We start from the raw sequence: 23,312 nt of genomic DNA, 5'->3' as shown, positions 1-23,312 counted from the left end.
CAGTGACTTCCTTTAGCATGCCCTAAATGTGTGTGTTCAAAGCCTGGGCATAATCGACTCACCACAGCCAATCACTGCAGCTCTCAGGATGCTTGAACTGACTGCTATGGAAAATCAACCTTTATCAGGATGGAAATATTTGGGATACAGAGTTTCTTATATTTTAAGAATATTTAATTATGTAAAGAGTAGACTGACGTGTAGCTCAGCGGTAGAGCTCCCTGGATTGAACCTCCAGCATGTAAGAAAAGAGAAAGAATAGACTAGAAAGTAGAAGGCGGGCCTGAGGATGAGGCTCACTTGGTAGGATGCTAGAGTGAAGTCCTTGGTTTGGTCCCCCACATCACATAAAACTGATGAGGAACCGGGCAGAGAGACAGAAGGAAGAGACAGGCGGGTGGGTCTCTGTGAGCCTAGTTTAGGTAACACATTCCAGGCCAGTCAGGGCTACAAAGTGAGGTCTTGTCTCAAAACAACAAACAAAAACCATCTATAGGGCTGGAGAGATGGCTCAGAGGTTAAAAGCACTGCCTGCTCTTCCAAAGGTCCTAAGTTCAATTCTCAGAAACCACATGATGGCTCCCAACCATCTACAATGAGATCTTGTGCCTCCTTCGGGCCTGTAGTTAAATGCAGGCAGACCACTGTATATATCAAAAAGAAATACATTCTTTTTTTTTTTTTTTTTTTAGACAGGGTCTCTCTGTGTTAGACTTGGTTGTCCTGGACTCGCTTTGTAGACCAGGCTGGCCTTGAACTCACAGTGATCCGCCTGTCTCTGACTCCCAAGTGCTGGGATTAAAGGCATGTGCCACCACACTCAGCAATAAATAATTCTTAAAAACAACAACAACAACAACAACAAAAAAAAAAAACCCAAATCTGTAAGCCAGGCATGGTGGTGCACATCTTTAATTCCAGTACTCAGGAGGCCAAGGCAGACAGACCTCTGAATTCAAGGCTAGCCTGGGATATACAGTGAGTTCTAGGACAGACTGGGCTACACAAAGAAATACGGTCTCAAAATATTATTTTAAAAAAACTGATAAGCTCTTGTCTCAAAAAAAAACAAAAACAAGACAAAACAAAAACCAAACAGATGACAAATGCTGTAACCTTAGCACTTGGGGCTAAGCCATCAAAGGTCATCCTTAGTCACCAGGCAAGTTCCTGGCCAACTTGGGTGACATGAGACCCTGTCTAAAAAAAAAAAAAGCAGAAGAATGTAATGAACCGTCAAGTTCTACCATCCATTTTCAACAGTTCCCACCCAGGTCTGCCCGCACTGTCTACACTACCTGTTTGTCGTAGGCTCTAGAATATTTGAGAACAAATCCCAGACACACAAATTCATCTATAAAGCTTTAAGGTGGTTCTCCTAAATACTGAAAAACCATAACCCAAATACCATATTACACCTAAAAAATTAACCATAATTCTTCAATATCATTAAATACCCAGTGCTCCAATTTTTTAAAGTTATTTCTCCAGTTGGGTTAAAATTATACTCCAAACAAGACCTCTATGTTGTATTTGTACTAGCTCTCCCCTGCAGCCTTTTCCTTCCCCTCCCCCTTCCATCTCTTGTGAGACAGGATCTCACTATGGAGCCCAGGCTGGCCTTGAACTCAGTAATCCTACCTCTTAGGTACTGGTATCACTAGCATGGGCCAACACACCCAGTTATACTTTACATTTATTTGCTCTTTCTCCATCCTTCCCCGCCCCCAAAGGCAGGGTCTCACTATGTAGTCATGGATGGCCTGAAACTCATAGTATAAACCAGGCTAGTCTTGACCTAATAGAGACCCACCTGCCTCTCTGCCTTGTGAGTGCTAACGTTACAGGTGCCATCATACCCAGCTTCATTTTTTATTTATTTATTTATTTTTATGTATTTGGTTTTCCTGTAGCCGTAGCCATCCTGGAACTCACTCTGTAGACCAGGCTGGCCTTGAAATCAGAGATCCATCTGCCTCTGCCTCCAGAGTGCTTGGATTAAAGGTGTGTTTCACCACCACCACCTGGCTTCATTTTGGGTTTTTGTTTGTTTGTTTGTTTGTTGTCTTATTTTGGTTTGGTTTGGTTTTTCAAGACAAGGTTTCTCTGTGTTCATTTTTGTTTTTAAGACAGAGTTTTACTATGTTGCCCTGGCTGGCCTGGTACTTGCTATGTAATCCAGGATAGTTTCACCAAACTCACAGCACTCCTCCAGCCTCAGCCTTCTGAGTGCTGAGATTACAGGCATATGCTACCATGCCTAACACCATTTTTTTCATTTTTTTTTGTCAATATGTCTTTATTAGACACCTTGCATGCATACAATCAGAATCTTTTTTTTTTTTTTTAATATTTATTGTGTATACAGTGGTCTACATGTACACCTGCAGGCCAGAAGAGGGCGTCAGATCACATTATAGATGGTTGCGAGCCACCATGTGGGTGCTGGGAATTGAACTCAGGACCTCTGGAAGAACAGTCAGTGCTCTTAACCTCTGAGCCATCTCTCCAGCCCCACCATTATCTTTTAAGACACCCTTTCTTTATTCATGGGACATATTAGTGGAGGACCCAGGCACTCTGGCAGAATGAGTGCTTGGACATGCTGGACTGCAGAGGGTCACAGCTAAAGAGGAGGATGAAGAGATGCAAGGCTCAGGGGAGAGGGGTGAGTGGCCAGAGCAGGACGTGCATGTCCTAATAAAGGAGCAGAGTGCAAAGGACTGCCCTCCCCCACACCCACACCCTCTGTTGCAGACGAGGAGAAAAGGCCAGGGCTGTGGAAAAGCAGGGTCTGGCACTGAGCATCCCCAAGCGAGCACCCATCCTGTCACCAGTTTCTCGAGCTGAGGAAGAGCAGGAAGATGTCCTAAGCCAAAGAACAGGGGCAAAGCTCAAGCTGGCAAGGAGCCAGGGGACAGCCAAGGCCTCAAGGTGGAGGTGAGGGAGGGTGGGGCTTGAGATCACACCTGCAAGAGAAACAGGATGTGTGTATTGGGGGGGGGGGGAAGCACAGAGCCAAAAACCTAGATCCTGGTAGGTCCCCAGGATCTCCCTGCCTGATTGCGTGTCCTGGAGCCCGTCACTGGCCTCACAGCCAGGATCCATCCTAGTGCCCAGAGACTAGCTCCTTCGCAATGCTGGGGAGCAGAGGTCCATTCTCTTCCCTCTGTCTTCTTTTCCCACTGCTGGCTCTGTACAGTGCTGAGAGGACCCACCCCCTTCCTCAACGCAGGTTTGAGTACAAGCTCAGCTTCAAGGGACCAAGGCTGGCAGTTCCTGGGGCTGGAATACCCTTCTGGAGCCACCACGGAGGTGAGAAACAAAAGAGGACTGCCATGTCCAGGGTCCGTGAGAGTGCTAGAAGGTCTACAGCCAAATGGACAGCGGGCATGAAAGGTTGTATGCAGGGAGAAGGGTGACACTGGGGCGACAGTGCCTGGCCCAAGACCCCTTCCCCTCCCAGGGCTCCGTGGATAGCAAGATGCCTGCTGCATCACCATGCCCGGCTGCTTTGCCTTTCAACACATCCTTTCTCTGTTCCTGGAATTTATTTGCAGAGGACCCAGGGGCACTGGAACAACAAGCTATTGGGCGTGCAGGACAACAGAGGGTCACGGCTAAAGAGGATGAAGGGATTCAAGGCTGGGGGTGGGGTGGGGGAGATGAGCTCCGTGGGTGGCCAGAGAGCAGGTTACGCACCACAATCCCACCTCACCTACCAGCTTTAGTTTCTCTTGTGCTGCTTCTTTGCTCCAGGATTTTTTTTTTTTTTTTTTTTTTTTGCCTTACTTCTCCTTGCAATCCCCCTCTTCCTCTGCCTTCAAGACACACACACACACACACACACACACACACACACACACACACACACACACACATGTTCACATACACTCATGGGCACACCCGATGTGTCCCGCATACAGAATAACAAGGCACCTTGAACACAGATAAGCCTCCTCTCTACTGGTTCCATCCAGCCGGACTGGAGGTCTGCAGGAAGTGGGGCACTGTGTGTCCAGCAATTTTGCTACAGCAGGCACCAGGCCCTTCCCTTGCCTGTTTATTGAAGGTGGACGCAGACAGGAGAGGACCTTAGCCCACCGGTCTGTGCTCAGGGTCTTCCTAACCCAGACCTGTAATTCGTCTGATCGGTTTTTCACGAAAAGGTCTGTGATGATTACCGAAAACTATACAATATACAGGATCTTCAAGTATGGGTAAGGGAAAAGAATCAAGGACTCAGAGTTGGAGTGGAGCATGAAACCAGTCCAGGAACATGGCTCATTTCCAAAATAGATTGTGAGCTTTGCCTTAGCCATTGAATTTTGCACAGAGCCTCCTAGCTAGAAAAGCAAAGAGGAAAAAGTAGTTTGGCTATGTGTTTCTATCTGAGATGTAAGTTCCGGACAATGGCACAATTCCTAAGATGCTCCAAGATGACAGACATTTCGATCCTCCTCCACAGAAGGCCAGGAGGTAACCGAAGGAGTGAGCAGCCTCCCAGCAAGGTGCTGCCTGGTGTCCTAAGGACAGGATGTCAGAGCCAGTACTGTGCTCAGAGCCTCGCCACATCTAAGGTGTCACAGAGCACGTAGGGGACAGAAGGACATCCTCCAAGAACACCAGGCGATATGATTATTTTCTATCATTCAGTGCTCGTTTGATCAGAGCCCCGCCCAATGCTCCCTTGCTGTGCTCAGCCAGAATACTCAAGACTGAGTCAGGCTCTAGTCTAGGGTGAGATCCCTGACACTCCACATAAAGCTGACTATGTGAGCTTAGTCAGATAAGCCTTGCCTCCCACAAGTCTCCTAGGGCTGGGTGTGGTGGTATAAAGCCTGTAATCCCAGCACTCAGGAGGCTGAGGCAGGAGACTCAAGAGCTTGAGGCTAGCCTGGACTGCTTGGCAAGACCTTGTCTCTTATTTTACTTTATTTTAGTTTTTTTTTAGAGCTCTTTACTACTATAAATTATGATTTTATGAGATTTTTATAAATCACTTTATATTTTAATTAAATGCCTTTAACTTTTTTTCATTAATTAATCTATTTAATCACTTTACAGCCTGATCACAGCCCTCTCTCTCTCTTCTCCCAGTCCCACTCTTGCACCTCTTCCTTTCTGGCCTCCCACCCACCCACCCCCCATCCCCCCACTCCATCCCTGCCACCCATGACTGCCAAACCCCCTCCTCCCCGCCAAGCCCAGCACATCAAGTAGCAGCAGGACTAATCGCAGCCTCTCCCACTGAGGCCAGACAATGCAGCCCAGCTAAGGGAAAGGGATCCAAAGGCAGGCAACAGAGTCAGAGACAGCTCCTACTCCAATTGTTAGGGGACACACATGATGAGAAAGCTGCACATCTGCTACATATGTGTAGGGGGACCCTGGCTCTTTTTGTAAAAAGAGCTGAGATATCTCAGCTAATGCAAGCATTTGCCATAAGCCTCACAACCTACATTTGATTCCCAGAACCCACGTGGAAGGAGACAGCCAACTATTGAAAAACTATTGATAGTTGTCCTCCAACCTCCATATATGGGCCTGCATGTGTACTTACACACACACACACACACACACACACACACACACACACACACACACACACACATAAACACACACACATTTTAAAATATGAAAAAACTGATTGCTGGGCATGGTGGCGCACACCTTTAATCCCAGCACTTGGGAGGCAGAGGCAGGCAGATTGCTGTGAGTTCAAGGCCAGCCTGGTCTACAAAGTGAGTCCAGGCTAACACAGAGAGACCCTGTATCAAAGGAAAAAACCAAGAAAAACACAAAACTGTTGGGCTAGCAATGCTGCTCAGCTGACAGAGTGCTTGTGCAGGTTTGGCATACATGGGGCCCTGGGTTAAATCCAAGTGCCATATAAAACCAGGTAGGGTTACAGCCTGTTATCCCAGCACTCTGTGAAGATGGAGGCAGGAAGATCAGGAGTTCAGGGTCATCTTTGGCTATCCAGAAAGTTCTAGGCCAGCCTGGTCTATATCATAAACACAACTCACTTCAGTCCGCGGTAGCTTCCAGGGACGCTGGGACATCCGCACTTCTCCACCCACCACTGGCCTTTGCAGAGCAAACAGGCTGGATTAGCAACGTCCGGAAAGTCTTGGCAGGGTCTAGGCCTTGGACCAGGTTCCAGGCTGGCAGACCAGAGGGTGGGGAACCAGTTGGGATGGAGTGTCTGATTCCCCCCCCTCTCCAGTTCCTGCCATGTCTGCCTCAGTGTCATTCCCTCTTCTCCCCACCACCTCCTGACCTGCCTCCCAGCTTCAAGGAAATCCCCAGGCTCTCCTAGCACCCTTTCCTCACCACCCTCCGGGCTAGATCCTGGCTCAGTCCCTCTGCCACAAGCCTTCCTCTTCTTGGGCCACCCTTGGTCCCCTCCCCCAGGAGCCTCATTTAGTCATCTCCAGGATCTTCCCAGCTTGTACTGCTACTCGCCCAAAGGTGTTGTCAGGGAGCCTTAGTGGAAAGAGATACATTTGAACTTCTTTAAAGGCGAAGGCCTTTAATCCCAGCACTCTGGAGGCAGAGGCAGGCAGATCACTGTGAGTTCGAGGCCAGCCTGGTCTACAAAGCAAGTCCAGGACAGCCAAGGCTAACACATAGAGACCCTCTCTCGAAAAACCAAAAAAAATAAAATAATAATAATAATAAATAAAAAAAAATAAAACGATATCTCCTTTTTTGAAGATAGAATATATGGTGATGATGGTGATGATGATGATGATGATGATGGTGGTGGTGATGATGATGATGATGGTGATGATGATGGTGATGGTGATGATGGTGATGATGGTGATGATGATGGTGGTGATGATGGTGATGATGATGGTGGTGGTGATGATGATGATGATGGTGATGATGGTGATGATGGTGATGGTGATGATGGTGATGATGGTGATGATGATGTGTGCGCACATATGCATATGTGTGTGCACCATGACTGCACATGTGAATGCTAGAGTTAAAATTAGCATATCTTCCTCAATTACTTCTCCATCTTTGTTGTTATTGTTGTTTTTTTTGGTTTTGTGTACCTACCCCTTGCTATCTGGAACTCACTCTGTAGACCAGGCTGGCCTTGAACTCAGACATCCACCTGCCTTTGCCTCCGGAGTGTTGGGATTAAAGTGTGTACCAACACTGCCTGGCTGCTTTTTGTTTGTTTATTTTCGAGACAGGGAAGTTTGTTGTGGTGGTGGTGGTTTTTTGGTTTGTGTGTGTGTGTGTGTGTTTTGCTTTTTGTTTGTTTGTTTTAGTTTTGGTTTTTCGAGACAGGGTTTCTCTGTGTAGCCTTGGCTGTCCTGAACTCACTTTGTACTCACTCGCCTCGAACTCACATCGATCCACCTGCCTCTGCCTCCGGAGTGCTGGGATTAAAGGTGTGCCACCACTGTCTGACTGGAAGTTTTTGTTTTTTTTTTTTAATGATCTTTTTTGTTTAATTTTCTGTGTGTTGGTGTTTTGCCTGTATGTGTGTTTATATGAGGTTATCAGATCCTCTGGAACTAGAGCTACAGATAGTTGTGAGCCATGTGGACGTTGGGAAGTAAACCAAGGTCCTCTGGAAGAGTAGCCAGTGTTCTTTTTAAAAAGTAAATAAAAAGAATGAAAGAAGAAAAGAAAGAAGGCAAGGTCAGGGGCTCTCACTGAACACAGAACTCATGATTTCAGCTAGACTGGCTGCCCAGTGGGCGCCCCAGGATCCACCTGTCTCTTTCCCCAGCTCTGGGGTTACAAACCATGGCTGTCCTACAACTCAATCTGAAGACCAGGCTGGCCTGAAACTCACAGAGATCCACTTGCCTCTGCCTCCTGAGTGCTGAGACTGAAGGTGTGTGCCCAGCTCACGCCCAGCTTTTACAGGTGTTGGACATCCAAACTCAGGCCCTCCTACTCACACAGCAAGCATTTTACCCACTGTGCCATCCCCCGAGGCCCAGGACAGAGTCTGACGTAGCCAAAGCTGGCCTCAAACTGACTATATAGGCAAGGCTGGCCTTTTGAATTCCTGATCCTCTTGCCTCTACTTTCTGAGTGCTGGATTGCAGGTGTGTGCCACCACTCCCAGTTCTATGGGGCTGGGGATGGAACTTGGAGCCTTGTGTTTACTAGGCAAGTACTCTACCAACTGAGCTCCATCTCCAGCCCCATAAAATGGAATCTTATGAAAATAGATGGCATAGATGTTCAGCAAGGCTGAAGCAGAGCACAGCAAAGTGCTGGCTCCTGCTACCTTTCTTGGGCAACACCCAGCTGGGTGCTGGTCCCATTTCCCCAGGGGACTCTTGCATCTCAACAGCCAGCCCCATATCAAATGACAAGCCTTGGTGTGAGCACTTCCTTAGGGCTCAGCTTTTGCCAGTGAGATAGAGAGGTGGAGAGGAGAGTCCAGTGGTCCTCAGCTGCCCTGCTCTACAGATGCCATCCCAAGCCTAGAGGAAGTGCGACTGGCTCCATCTATGAAGAACCGCAGTGGTGCTGTGTGGGGCAAGATCTCTGTCTCCTTTCCTGACTGGGAAGTAGAGATGCAGATGAGAGTGACTGGACCAGGGCGCCGGGGAGCTCAGGGTATGGTGAGTGGCCTTTACTCATATCTGCTGGGCAAGCAGGTGATACGCCCCAGGTATCAGTGTCCTACAGAGACTCTGACCTGTGGCCTGGGGACTTGCAGGCCATGTGGTACATCCAGGACAGGGGTCAAGTTGGCTCTTTCGGAGAGGGGCTAGCCTCCTGGGATGGCATCAGGATCTCCTTTGATTCCTCCACCAATGATGTCCAGGTGGGTAGCCCTCTCCTGTCTATCCTGCCTATCTTAACTCTAATCCTCACTCTCCTCACTGTGCTTGAGGCTCAGGCTGATTGTCACCTCCCATGCAGAATGGCCCTGCCATTCGAGTGCTGGCCAGTGATGGGCAGGACCTCCAGGAGCACTCTGGGTAAGGGCTTGAGGGAACTGAGCCTGGCTTGGCCATCACCTATACTTCCTTTCCTAGAGAACCCACTCATCCTAGACCTGCCACCTTTGCTGATCTCTCCTTCTGAGCTTCGCTGCCTCCTGAGACTCTTTCCCGCTGGTCTGAGCTATGCCCCGGGAACTAGGCCAGAGCGTGCTTGCTTTTCTGGGTGATGGTCCTATCTGTCTTCAATCACTCAGCTCATGAGCCCCAGGTGAAGGAACAATGGCAGGAACTACCATGAGGGTCTCACTCCAGGCACCCTTATTTAGCATTGATTGCTAGCTGAGGACACTGAGGCCCAGAAAGGCTGACTGACCCAAATGGCTACACAGTGGTGCCCAGGGAAGGCCCAGGCACCAGCAGCACTGTTGTCCCTCTCTCCCAGATGAGGTGGCCTCCTGTTTTTCTCCTGCTGGCTGCCCTAAGCGGCTGGACTGGTTTGTCAGTGTTGTCTTAACAAACATCCTTCAGCCCATCACAATTAGGATAATTGCTGAATGACATTTATGGAGTTGGGCTGACTGTATCCCAGGCACTGTGCCCAGGCATTGACATTGTCTCGTGAACCCTCGTAACACTGTTATGAGGTAGTTGCAATTATTATCCTCGTTTTAAAGACAACAATGCTGGGCTTCAGGAAGGTGAGAGAACTTGCCCAAGGTTATACAGCCAGGCAGTGGCTACCTTGAACATGGCTTCTCCCTATTTTCAGCTGCCCAACTCTTGGCTGAAGGTGTGCACCATAGTGTGCACCAGAGAAGCTCAGGTACAACAACCTGCTCCTAATCCTTGGGGGGAAAGATGAACTAGCCAGATTGTCCTTGGCTATTAGGACAGGGCCCTTAGTGTCTGCTTCAAACAGTCTGAGCCTTTGCAGGTTGGGAAAGGGACAGGACTTGGAGTTTAAGGGGAGTAGAGGGAGGGAGGGAAGGAGGGACAGTGGGATTAGGAGGTAAACTGGAGGACAGAGATAGGAAATCCCATGGTTGCCTGGGCTTCTGCCCCTTTGCAGAAGCCCCTGGCTCCTTCTGTGAACTCTCAAGTCCTAACCACACCACCAGGCAGAACTTACTTTCTTATTCTGCTTTCTCCTATCAAGGATGCAAACTACAGCAAGGGTGCCTCAAGCTAGACACTAGGGACTTGTCCTAGCCTGATCACCCAATGGGGACACAGACACACCAGGCTTGGACAAAATTGCTCCTTGGATTGTCCCATACTGGCCAGTCCTTGGGTCCCATGTGGCCTGGCTGCATTCTAAGTGTTCATAGGGATGGGACCATCCAGGAGCTAGGCTCCTGTCATCGAGGCTTCAGGAACCGGCCATACCCCTTCCAAGCTCGGATCACCTACTGGAAGCAGAGGCTACGCGTGAGTCACCCCTGTTGTTTCTGTGCTGCCTGTGGTGGGGTGTAGAGCTTCAGTTTTTGGAGGTGCTTAGTGTTCTAACATCCTCATGCCTGTGACCCATCTGTACTCACACACTTGTCCTCACACCCATGTGAGGTCCCTGGCACACCCAGACCAATACCCACATGTGGGCTTCCACCAATACAAAGACTTTTTGTTTTGTTTTGTTTTTTTTGAGACAGGGTTTCTCTGTGTACCTTGGCTGTCCAGGACTCGCTTTGTAGACCAAGCTGGCCTCGAACTCACAGCGATCCGCCTGCCTCTGCCTCCGGAGTGCTGGGACTAAAGGCGTGCGCCACCATGCCCGGCAAATACAAAGACTCTTAACACAACCAGAGCATACAAGGTTCATGTCAGACTGTCATCTATGTCACTTTCATGCCATTCTGACCCCAAGCCCTGTAGTTTCTACTTTATCTCAGGTCAAGGAGCTAGTAAGTCCCTTATCCTGGGACCAGGCAGAGACAGGTGCTCACTCCTCCCATTCCCCAGGTGTCTTTTCGTGGAGGCTTTACTCCCAATGATCCTGAAGAGGTCTGTGTCAATGTGGCGCCCCTGCTTTTAGCCCCTGGGGGCTTCTTTGGGGTCTCGGCAGTCACCAGCACCTTAGCAGGTGAGGACCTTACCACGTAGGTGAGTAGAGGGCTGTGTTTGATGGATGGAAAACCCTTTTTGCAGCTTCTAAAATGCCTTTGTATGGTGTCAACCACTTCCTCACCAAATGGCCTGGACTGGTCACACTCCCTCAGTGGCTTCTCCATCAGGAGGTCACATTGGCCTTGAAGAGCTATTGAACATCTCAAAGGGAGACTGGGGGTGTAGCCCTGTTGGTGAGTGCTCAAGTAGCATTTGGGATCCTAGCTGTGGCAGCGCAAGCCTGTAATCACAGCCCTTGGGAGGTAGAGGTGAGGGGATCGGGAGTTCGAAGCTATCCTCTGCCACACAGCAAATTGAGACCTTGTCTCAAAAATAAATAAATAAATAAATAAATAAATAAATAAATAAATGCTCAAAGGAGATGACACATAGGAATTTTTATGGTCCTGTATCAATATCCATAAATTCACTTTACTGAAATGCTGTAAGCTGGTAAAAAGAGGAACAGCAGAAGTTGCAGTAGGGAACTGGAGCAGCGGGATGTCTTGCAGTGAAGACCCATGGACAGACCTACAGATGAAAAGCAGGCTGCAAGCAGAATATGGGAGTCCATGAAAGGCAGGACTTTAGTCTTTAGACTCCAGGTACTAGGAGGCCATGAAAGGTTTCTATGGCGAGAAGATGAGTGCCATGGCTACAATCGTGCTGAGGAAGCAGCCACTGTGTGCTTGTAATTGCAGTAGCAGCTCTCTTCTGGGTCCTGTGGTCTACTACATGGTTGTCGGGCCCCACTCTGGCTGTGTGTGGTTCAGCCCTCACATCCCACACATTTGTGTATTTGACCTTCATACCTTCCCAATGAAGTAAGTGAGACAAAGGTCAGAGTTGCCCGGAGTCATACAAGCCTCTTGTTTTCCTGACAAATAGTACAGTCTGGATGGATGGGATGCTGGGCAAAAAACAAAACAAAACAAAAACTTCTTATCTCCTCTTCATCTGTCCCTCTTCCAGATGACCATGATGTCCTGTCCTTCCTGACTTTCAGTTTGAGGGAACCAGATCCAGAGGTAACGGAAGCCATTTCTGCCTGGGAGAGATCTCCCAGAGGCCCTGCTCTCCTCAGGTGCCTCCATTCACAGGAGGGTATCCTCAGCCCTGTCACTCACAGTAAGGCATCCTCAGCCCTGTCACTCACGGGAGGGCATCCTCAGCCCTGTCACTCACAGTGGGGCATCCTCAGCCCTGTCATGCTAGTTCTTATTCCAGCTAGCTCTCTGCCCTATGCTTAGGTCAAGCATTGGGCTGGGCAGTGTAGGGAACAGGGTTTGTCCTTTAAGCTTCTCGGATGGCATGCACCTTTAATCCCAGCACTCAGGAGGCAGAGGTAGGAGGATTTCTATGAGAGCCAGGTCAGTGCCTCACATTTAAAACTAACTCTGTCTCTGTCTCTGTCTCTCTGATTTTTTTTTCTAGACAGGGTTTCTCTGTGTAGCCTTGGCTATCCTGGACTCACTTTGGAGACCAGGCTGGCCTCGAACTCACAGATTCCCCTGCCTCTGATTTCCCAAGTGCTGGGATTACAGGCATGAGCCACAGTGTCTGCCTAGGACATTGTCTCAATGACAGAACACAACCCCAAAAGCCCAGGATGGCAGGGGGGGGGGGGTTGGGGGGGGGAGGGGGAAGAGAAGAAACACTAAAGCGGGGTCTGAGCCAGCAAGGAGGGGAGAGAAGAATACCTGGAGGAGATGAGCTTAAAGGAGCACCATACCTAAAGGCTTAAAATGTCCAAAATCAGTTGGCACACGCCTGTAATCTCAGCACTTGGGGAGGCTGAAGCAGGTAGATCACTGTGAGTTCGAGGCCAGCCTGGTCTACAAAGTGAGTCCAGGACAGCCAAGGCTACATAGAGAAACCCTGCCTCAGGAAGAAAAAAAGAAAAAAAGAAAAAAAATGTACAAAGTCCTGAGCTCATAGTGAGCAGATGAGGTAAACACAGTGCTCATATGTCTGTAAGCTGCAGCGCTCTGTGGGGGCCCAGTGAGCATGTGCCTAGGGAGGAAGACTGGGCTCCCAGAGGCCCTGAGAGAAGGCTGCCCCTTGTAGTACTCCCGTGCATTTGGGGTTGACGGTTTGTCTCCCCCTTCCAGACAGCTCCCCAGCCATTCCTGGAGGAGGAGCAGCTCCGCCTGGCCAGGAAGCTGGAAGGACTACAGGCAAGGCTGCCCCTGACCACCAGAGAGGAGAGTATTCCACCACTGAACTCCAAAGCCCAGGAAGAAGGTAAGTACTCAGAGAGCAGGCGGGTGGGGCCACAGCACTTCATAAGGCTGCAGGGCACTGTCCTCCGAAGCAGAAGTCCATTAACCAGTGGAGAAGTGGAGACCAAGAAGGCTGTATCTAAGGAGAACCTGGGCTGACCTATTCCCACCTTACACACCACCCCCCCAACACATTTTCTTTTTCAATTTGTGCGTGTGCGAACGTGTGGGTGTGCATGCGTGCGTGCGTGCGTATACCACAGAATTTCTGTGGCAGTCAGAGGACAACTTTGTGGAATCTATTCTCCTCTTCCACTTTTATATGGGTTCTGGGGATCTGGGCATCAAGCTTACATTGTCAGGTTTTCCTGGTGAGTGCTTTTTTGTTGCTCACTCTGTTTGCCTGCCCCTACCCGCCCCCTCCTCCATCACCAGATCCATTTTCCAAGGGAAGGTCTTAGAAAAAGAATCCACAGCTCCTCATGCTCCATTCCAAAACAGGAGCTACTGCCCCTACCCCAATGATCTTTCCATCTTGGCTCTGCCCTAACCCCCAGGGGAAAGCTTCTTTGATCTGGAAGATACACTGGGCAGACAAGGCCAGATCCTGCAGGCCCTCCAGGCTCTCTCCAGGCAGATGGACCAGGCTGAGAGGCAGTGGAAACAGCAGCTGGGGTCTACAGTCCAAGTCCGACCTGAGGGTGGCTGGGTGAGTGACTCTGGGCCACCCTAGATTCTGCCCAAGGGCAGTCTAGAGCTGACCTTGCTCATGCTTGGGGGGAAAGAAGGGCAGGTCAGAGGATGCAACAAGGTAGTACAGAAGAGGACCTTACCACATAGCAATTGCCCTGGAGCCACAGGGCTGGGCTGCAGAGAAGAGACGCCAGGTATTTGGAATCTGGTCTATAGACAAATGGCAGAAATAGATTAGCACTAATTTGCATGTGGCTTCACATGTGATTTGCATAAGACTTGCTTAAATGCTCAGTGGCACCAGAATCCTCATTTCATCTCTGCTGCCATCCTGGCTCCTCCCCCAGGTGTCATGCTCCAACTTGGGGAGTGAAAGCTAAACCCAGCCAAAGTGCTGGCTAGTGGACAGAGGGGGGTCAGCTGCTCATGCAGGCTTTGCTGGGCTCTGCCAGCCCAAGGCTTTATTTAATCTTTTGTCCTCAGTCCAGTACAGCCTAGGCTAGGCTGTTGGAGTGAAACAGGGAGAGAGGCCCACACTCCAGGCATTCTGACCCTACCTTCAGGTCCTGGACCCCTCTTGACTGGTTGTACTCACTCTCAGAAGGGTCAGCTACCTCTCTAGATCACCCTGCCAGTCTTGGATGTCTCTACTGGATTTTAAACCAGTGCTGGCCCTCAGTTTGGACCTCAGCCCAGGAGAAAGGCATAGAGAGGAATGGGCCAGGCTTCCACCTCCCCAAGAGGCCAGGGACACTTTTTTAAAAGAAGAAGCATTTTTGGAAAGCCTAGGGGGGGGGCCTTTTGGGAGAAACATCCCAGGGTGGAAGGAGGGTCCTCCAGAGAAGCCCAGGTGGACAAGTGCCAGGGGGACTCAGTGTGTCCAAAAAGAGGGGAGTCCTGGCTGTTTAGCAAGGCTTCTGGAGAAAGAATGAAGCATCTGGGGAAGGTGGGCTCTGAGGAGAGGGGCAGTCTACTCTGGACAGTAGATAAGAGCTAGCCCTCCTGTAGGACACTACCAAAGTCAGCACCCTGCTCTACGGACAGCGGACACTGATCCAGGCCCTGCAGGAGATGAGGTAAGGGATAGAGTGAGAAGGGGGATAGAGAGGGAAGAAAGGGTCCCCTACCATCCTGCCTCTGCCAGAAATTCCTGGCCCCAATGCTGGGGCTACAGGCACGTACCTGGCTTTTGATGTGTGTACTGGGACTATGAACTCAGGTCCTTGAGCTCTTCCCCACTGAGTCATCTTGCCAGCTCTCAAGGTCATATATTTTGGTAGAGGTTCTTGGAGGAAGCACAGCCAAAGTGAGGCCCTTTGCAGGAAGTGATCTGAGCTCATTCTGCCTCCTGTCTCCCAGAATCCCAGTTCTACCCATGCCCGTGGAGCTCCCCATAGAGCTCTGGGGGTGGGGAGATCCCCTGTACATTATGGGTACTCTGTCTGTACACCCTCCATTTAAATGCCTGAAGTGTTAACTCCTTTGGGTTAGAGATGAAAGCCAAAGCCCAGGGAGCCTGGAACACGGATAAATACTTTTAGAAAATTCTTTGTATATGCTAAAGATGTCTCAGGTTCCAGGGAGAAGTTTTAGATAAAAAAAGACCAATCCCGGGCTGGAGGAATGGCTCAGAGGTTAAGAGCATCGACTGTTCATCCAGAGGTCCTGAGTTCAGTTCTCAGCAACCACACGGTGGCTCACAACCATCTATAATGTGATCTGGTGCCCTCTTCTGGCCTGCAGGTGTGTTTGCGGGCAGAACACTGTATACATAATGATAAATAAATAAATCTTAAAAAAAAAAACCAATCCCAAAGACAGGACTCTAGGGATGATATCTATTTTTTATCACGTGCTGACCCTGGGGAATTATGGGGAAGAATTAGGTAATTTGGGTACAACTAAAAGGTACAACTAATCTTTCTTGATTTCCACGTCCAACCACACCACCAGGGAAGCAGCTTCCCAGATGGCTTCAGGAGCCCGTGTCTTCTACCTGCCTGTAGGCACTAAGCATCACTTTTTTGAGCTGGACCAGCTCCTCGGCCTCCTGCAGAAGGACCTCCGGGATCTGGTGGTAAGAACAAGGGGCTCATCCATGAGGTCTGGTCTCCCCTACCCTTCTCCTAACACTTCTGCAGCTTTGGTGCATCTATTCAGGACCCCGGATGGGCAAATCTACCTATGTGTACCTGCACATAGTTACTCAGCACTACCTTGGTCAACAGCTCTTGATGGTCAGAAGGGAAGTGGGGTAAACCATGCCGGGGACCACTCAGCCTCAGTGGTGGCCAATCTTCCCTGGGTCCCTGTCCCTTCTTATTCTTTCCTTTGCCCTCATGCTCACCCCTCCAATCCTCCTTCTCTCTCATCTCTTAAGCCTTTAGTCTGTTGATGATTCTAGGAGTTATTCCCACAGGTGGAGCCATGCAAGATTGGAGGACACAGCTTTGGACACTGCCCCTTTTCCACGTTCTCTAGATGACAGGCAGGATAGCCCAAGCCTGTGGGAGATACATAGAGACCATGCAAGGCATAAACTGCAGCTCCCCTCTCCTCTCCTGGGTTAGGAGCTGAGGCAGGGCCTCATACTTTCTCCTTTCAGAAGATGACACCTAAGGCCTCCAGCCCATCTGGCTGGCTCCCCGGAACTTCCACATGTTTGCGGACCAGCATCTTCCTGTTCTTCCTCCTCATTCAGACTGTCGGCTTCTTCTGCTACGTGAACTTCAGGTGGGCCTTCCCGTGGGCACAACTTCCCAAACCATCTTTATCAATTGGTTCTGTTGAACTTGAACATCTACAAGTGTTGAACTTGAAATCTTGGACCCTGAAACTCAGACAGGTGCTACCCAGTTCACCAGAGGGCTGGGAGCAGGACATAGACTTGGGGCACACCATTTGTTAAGGACAGACACCTATTCAAGCTATAGTCCCATCTAGTCCTGCCCCACAGAGCCCACTCTACTGCAAGCATCGGAAAACTAACCGATAATCAGACCTTATGTTGCAAATGCTTGGTGGCCGGAAGGCTGGAGACCTGAGGAAAGGCAATTGCTTCATCTTTGGGGCAGGGTCGAGGGAGGAAGGGGATCAAGGAATTGACCTGGAAAGGCTATTTGATTTGTGTCATTAAAGCAACTAAGAGTTTTTCAGCCTGACAAGATAGGTAAAGGCATTGATGCAGAGGGAACAGCATCAGAAAAAGCATAGAGACATGAAAAAAAAATCTTTAGGGGAAAGGAAAAGACAGCAATTGAGTACTGTTGAAGTACAGGGCAGGACCAATTTACAAGATTGGGCAAGGAATCTTGGTGTTTTGGGTTAGAAGTGGATGCCTTTTCATCTCAACACTTGGAAGGCTGAAGCGGAGGGATGGGATGCTCAACTCTGGACCAACCTGGGCTACATAGTGAGTGAGATCTCGTTTAAAACCAAGACAAGAAGAAGCAAACGTGCATAGGAGTGCAACTTTGACACCAAGCCAACCAGGAAGACTTCAAATGTCAGGATGAAATGTGAATGTATGTGGCATGGGGGGAGCCGTAGCTGGTCCAGAATGTGACAGGCGGCGGGACACTGACCACTGTGAGGCAAATGTGACTCTTGGTCTTAGAAGGGAGACTCAATTAACCTTTTCTCTCTGGCAGCAGGCAGGATCTGGACCAGAGGCTTCAGGAGTACCTGTCCACAGGCAGCCTTCCTCTAGAGCCCACATGGCATATCCCCAGAACACTAGGGGCTCTGAGAAGACAGCCTGTCTCACCCAGCATGCAGGCCTGACCCAACTCAAAGCCACTGGAAAAATGGAGGGTAAAGGATTTAGCCAGTATCCTTCCTGAGTGCCTATATCCTAGCTTTTGGCAAGTCCACATTAAAAGTTATCTTCCTCTCGCTGTGCTGATGCCCTCATTTACCGTCCAGCCTCACATAGGCTCTGATAGCTTCCACCTCCTCTGGGTAGGTATAAGGAATAGGGTCCAAGCAGGCAAGGAGGCCAAGGGCCAGTTATTTCCCCACAGCCCTTCACTTTGGACTACTGAACCAAAGGGAGACAACTGTGCAAAATGATGCCCCGTAACACACCAAGGACAAGGAGAGGTCCCTGCATTCCTTCTGGCTCATCTCTTCAGTACCCCCAAACAACACTCTCCTTCCTCACTCCCTGAGGCTCCAGGGACAGCAGGGCAGACACGTGACAGAGGAACTGAGGGCAAACTCACCGAACCATATAACTGGGATTCCTGCTCACGCTCTTGCGCTCTTCCCCCTTCCCAGCCTTGAGCGCTTTGGGGTAGCTGCTAGGGTCAGCAGACTGGAGGTGGGGTAGAAGAAGATGGAATGGGACGCAAGGCTGGGGTTGTTTGTCCCTTGCTGCTACTGGGCTCTCCAAGCTGAAGTCCTGGTTCTTGGTGACCCAGAAGTAGAAGGCATTGGAGGGTAGAAAGCAGGGATCAAGGCACACATATCAATGCAGCCCCTTTTCCCAGGGCAGCGACCCCACCACCGCAAGCCCTAATCAGCTGTCAGCAGTAGCCAGCAGAGCTTGGCTGGCGCTAAAGGAGGCACGTGGGAAAGGCGGGAGTGAGGAGCGGGGCACGTGGTCCAGGCTTCTCAGCCCCGTGCATGCCCACCCCCTTCCCCCCACCCCCTCCGCCCCCAGTGAGGAGGGGTTTGGGAAGGTAGGGACCGGCGCGCGCAAAGCGTGGGGCGCCAGCTCGCCGCCGGAGCTGTCCCCGGGACTTAGTGCTGAAGTAGTAAGCGCCGACGAACCAGGCGCCTGGTGCGGTGGCCAGAGAAGACCATGGCGTTCATGGTGAAGTCCATGGTGGGTGGCCAACTGAAGAACCTCACCGGGAGCCTGGGGGGCGGCGAGGACAAGGGGGATGGAGACAAGTCCGCAGCCGAAGCACAGGGCATGAGCCGAGAAGAGTATGAGGAGTATCAGAAGCAACTGGTGGAGGAGAAGTAAGTGGAACCCTTTCTTCGCTCCTGTAACGCCCCCATACAGATAGACTCACGTGGCCCTACCTACCCCGGGGTCAGAGCTCCCCTACACGTTCCTTAAACATGGAAAGACGGTGGGAGATGCCCTCTAGACTGCTTTTACAACCATCCCATTTCAAACCCAGGACCCTGTTCCAGCTTCATCCTCTGGGCGAGGAAGGGGGTGGAGTTGGAGGGGTGGGGGGGGGGCGCGCTGGGGGAAGGGTGATGAGTGGAGAGGAAGGCTGGGGGGCACGTGCATCTCTGATGAAATAGGTAATCCCTTAATCCGATCTGGTCTTAACCGCCTGCCTTCCAACTGGGGCTCCTCTAAGCCTGAGGCTATAAGAAAAGTGCTTTTCATTAGACAGGGCTCAGAGTCATGGGGACAGATCCATGATGGAGGTATTCATGGATACTGAACCTACTGTGTGCAGAGGAGAGATAGAGTGAGCTAGGGTCTGAACTTTGGGGTGAGGTTGCTTGGTTCAGATCCAAGTTACTAGCTGAGTAACTTTAAGAATGTAATTTAAAGCTGGGCGTGGTGGCATTCGCCTTTGATCCCAGCACTCGGGAGGCAGACACAGGCAGATCACTATGAGTTCGAGGCCAGCCTGGTCTACAAAGGGAGCCAAGGCTACACAGAGAAATCCTGTCTTGAAATACCAAAAAAAAAAAAAAAAAAAAAAAAAGTAATTTAACATTTCTGTGACTCCTTTCTCCTTCTGGAAAATGGGAATGGTAACCGTAATACATGCTTTATATATATGAGAAATCTGAATGACTTAGTGCCCATTAACCGTTTAGTACAGCACATGGCAAATCTTCCTGAAATGTCAGCTCTTGTCATTTTATCTAATCCTGGCTGTCCTGTGAGAAGGTAAGTAATTTACTAAAGGACACACCAAAAGTGGCAGTGGTATCATGAGTCAAGTCCAGAATACCCCCTCCCACACCCTTACACACATACCCTCACTGCCCCCTCCACACAACTTGTCAGAGAAGGAAAGACAGAGTCAGAGATTGCAAAGGACATATATTAGGAGAAGAACAAGACTCCCACTGGCAGGAGTGGAGAACACAGAGGAAGGACACTGTGATGGATGGGTTGGTGGCAAATCCTAAGCCTGCCAGTCTGAGGTGACTAACTGGGCACAGCCCAGGCTGGAAGGCCCATACAGCCTCTTCCCAGTCTTCCAGACCATTTTAGCCCCTCCTTTGCAGACCCCACACCCTTTCTCAAGCCCTGAGGTGACCTCACAATTGGTGTCCTCTTCCTACGCAGGATGGAGCGAGATGCACAGTTCACACAGAGGAAGGCAGAACGGGCCACACTGCGGAGTCACTTCAGAGACAAATACCGTCTGCCCAAGGTATCCAGGGCTTAAACCGCGAGGTGTAACTGGGACCCTGAGCACTGGGAGGTGAACTCCCTCATGGCCCCTCAACTCTCAGCCCGTAAGACCCACAAGGAGCTTGATTATATTCTTCCTTTTTTTTTTTCTTTTCTTTCTCTTTTTTTTTTCTTTTTTTCTTTTCTTTTTTTCTGTTTTTTGTTTGTTTGTTTTTTGTTTTTTTGAGAAAGGGTTTCTCTGTGTAGCCTTGGCTGTCCCGGACTCACTTTGTGGACCAGGCTGGCCTCGAACTCACAGTGATCTACCTGCCTCTACCTCTCAAGTGCTGGGACTAAAGGCGTGAGCCACCGTGCCCGGTTACTCTTCGTTTTCTTATACATTTGTTCATTCACACATTCACAGAGCTAAGACAGACCCTGGGCCGTTGGAAGCTTACAATTTTGTTTCTGGACTCAGTCTAACTCAGGCTACTTTTCAGGATATGGGGCCTACCTACAAAGAACAAAGCACCCCCTCAGCCTGTCTTTGTCTCAGGCAGCTCCCACCCCATGCTTCCTAAGATGCTACAGCACCAGACTGGCATACACACGTGTCACTCCTGCATGGGACAAGCCACTTCCCAGAGTATCACCTTTGTGTGCCCAGAGCTGTGCTAGATTCTGAGTGCTATAACCTTGGCCTTGACTTTCTATTTGAGTACAAAGATCAAATATATCCTGTCACATTTATTCGTCCAGCAAAGTGTTTACTGAGCTCCTGGCTGCCACTGACTTCCTATAAGTCTTCTGGAAGTCTCTTACAGGAAAACCTAGTTCAGAAAGTCTTCAGTACTACAAATTCAGATAGCAAGGGTATCATAACTCAAATGCTTACACTAAACACATAAGAGACATTCTCCACTGTGAGGGAATTCTGAGTCTACAGAAGAAGCAAGACTTGGGTACAACTGTGTAGGACACAGGAGAAGACCCCTCCCAAAACCTCCCAGAGGCTGAGGAGAGTGCGGTGGCTGTCAGAGGGTGCAAAAGGAGTACAGATAATGGAATAAATGACAGGTCTGAAACTAGCTCTCCACTTCCCTTCCTAGTTGTATGATCTTAGGCAAGTTGCTTAAATTTTGAGTCTCCATTTTTTTTTTTCTTTTAATTTGTAAAGTAGAGATGTCAGGTCCCATGTTGCTGAGGATGGTCTTGAACTCCTGATCTTTCTGCTTCTACCTCCTGATAGGCCACTTGCTATTTTTTCCTAGTTTTTGTTTATTTGCTTTGAGACAGGTCTCAGTATGTATCCCTGGCTGACCTGGAACTTGCTATGGTAGACCAGCTTGGCTTGGAACGCATGGAGATTTACTGGCCTCTGCCTTACAAGTGCTTGCTGGGATTAAAGGCATTGAACAACATTCCTGACTCTTCCTACTTTTCTTTTTGTTTTTTGATTGTCTTGTTTTGTTTGTTTTTTTGAGACAGGGTTTCTCTGTGTAGCCCTGGCTGTCCTGGAACTTGCTCTGTAGACCAGGCTGACCTCAGACTCACAGACATCCACCTGCCTCTGCCTTCTGAGTGCTAGGATCAAAGGTGTGCACCACCACACCTGGCATTCTCCTAGGTGGTTTTTAATTGCAAAAAGGAAAGCATTCTTGGTGCTAGAGAGATGACTTGGTGGTTAAAATCACCTGTTTCTCTTGCAGAAGATTGAAGTTTAGTTCCCAGCATGCACAGCAGAAGCTCACAACTGCCTGTACCTGCCAGCTCCAGAGGTCTGGAGCTTCAGGCCTTCATGGGCACTGACACACACTTGCACACACACACATATGAATAAGAAAATAAGCCTTTAAAAAACATTAAAAGCCCCTACTACACTGCCAAAACTAGGTCTTGAGAAATGGTGCCACTGTTTTTGTTGTGCCATTCAGTGTAGTTAGCCATAGTCAACACTTGACTCAGCTGACTGTAACACAGTGACATTTTCCTTTTTTTTTTTTTTCTTTTTTTTTGGTTTTTCAAGACAGAGTTTCTCTGTGTAGCCTTGGCTGTCCTAGACTCATTTTGTAGACCAGGCTGGCCTCAAACTCACAGTGATCCACCAGCCTCTGCCTCCCGAGTGCTGGGATTAAAGGAGTGTGCCACCACCACCTGGCTGGCATTTTCCTTTTGATTTAGTCATGCGGCTAGCCCTTCAGTATCTCAAGTGAGCAAGGCAGTGCAAAAACTGCAAAGTTTCCAGGTCTACCCATGAACGGCTTGACAACAATGTGGGGGCAGGTGCTGAGTCCCCTGAAATATGGTCCTCAGGGATTAAGAACCTTAGAACCCAGCCTGGGAAGCCTCCGTGCCCTGTACTAATAGGTCCTCACAGATCTCCACCCTTGTCTCTTCCCTTCAGAACGAGACAGATGAAAGCCAGATCCAGCTGGCAGGCGGAGATGTGGAGCTGCCTCGGGAGCTGGCCAAGATGATTGAGGAGGACACAGAGGAAGAAGAGGATAAGGCCTCTGTGCTCGGGCAGCTGGCCAGCCTCCCCGGCTTGGATCTCAGCTCACTCAAGGACAAGGCCCAGACTACACTAGGAGACCTCAAGCAATCAGCTGAGAAGTGCCATATCATGTGACCACTTTCCCCTGGGGTTGCCTTTGGGATGGCTAGAGAGGGGCTGATGCCATGTGAGGGCTAAGAGAGTGTCTCAACTTCCACATGCCTCCACTCCACTTTGGCCTTTGTTTCCCCTGCACTCCCCTAGCCTCAGAACCTTCTGGTCTGTGTCCAGCTCTGGCTCTGATCTCTCCCTCTCTATTGCCAGCAAAATTCCCATTCTCTCCTCTCCCTCCTTCTCCCTCCCTGTTCCCCCCTTCCCTCCCCTCCCCTCTCTTTCATCTGGAAAGTATCCCAACCCAACCGTCTCTGGGTCCAGCCCCCCTGTTCTTTCACACTAGAGCACTCACAGAAGGACACAGAAGCCCTGGATCATTTGCCACAGATGCATCCTGGCACACACAGACACACATCCCTTGGGTTCCCAGCCCC

At 49.8% G+C, this 23,312-nt stretch overlaps 2 protein-coding genes across 2 annotated transcripts; both read left to right on the top strand.

Annotated features, from left to right (window-relative positions):
- The first annotated feature begins 3,032 nt into the window (after positions 1 to 3,032).
- On the top strand, positions 3,033 to 18,047 carry Lman1l (lectin, mannose binding 1 like). The gene is made up of 13 exons (XM_051156550.1): positions 3,033 to 3,315; positions 8,452 to 8,606; positions 8,705 to 8,812; positions 8,911 to 8,969; positions 10,262 to 10,361; positions 10,893 to 11,013; positions 12,009 to 12,064; positions 13,148 to 13,280; positions 13,816 to 13,967; positions 14,960 to 15,027; positions 15,905 to 16,028; positions 16,557 to 16,684; positions 17,602 to 18,047. Exons 1-13 carry the CDS (start codon positions 3,138 to 3,140, stop codon positions 17,732 to 17,734), a joined length of 1,515 nt encoding a protein of 504 aa, XP_051012507.1. The 5' UTR covers positions 3,033 to 3,137; the 3' UTR covers positions 17,735 to 18,047.
- Positions 18,048 to 18,640: 593 nt separating this feature from the next.
- Cplx3 (complexin 3) lies at positions 18,641 to 23,122 on the top strand. The gene is made up of 3 exons (XM_051156548.1): positions 18,641 to 18,919; positions 20,223 to 20,310; positions 22,675 to 23,122. Exons 1-3 carry the CDS (start codon positions 18,756 to 18,758, stop codon positions 22,897 to 22,899), a joined length of 477 nt encoding a protein of 158 aa, XP_051012505.1. The 5' UTR covers positions 18,641 to 18,755; the 3' UTR covers positions 22,900 to 23,122.
- The last annotated feature ends 190 nt before the right edge of the window (positions 23,123 to 23,312 follow it).

This window comes from Acomys russatus, chromosome 14, assembly GCF_903995435.1.
Source record: "Acomys russatus chromosome 14, mAcoRus1.1, whole genome shotgun sequence".
In the NCBI taxonomy this organism is placed as follows: domain Eukaryota; kingdom Metazoa; phylum Chordata; class Mammalia; order Rodentia; family Muridae; genus Acomys; species Acomys russatus.
The sequence above is the reverse complement of the archived record's forward strand: the minus strand, read 5'-3'. Positions and strand labels throughout refer to the sequence as shown.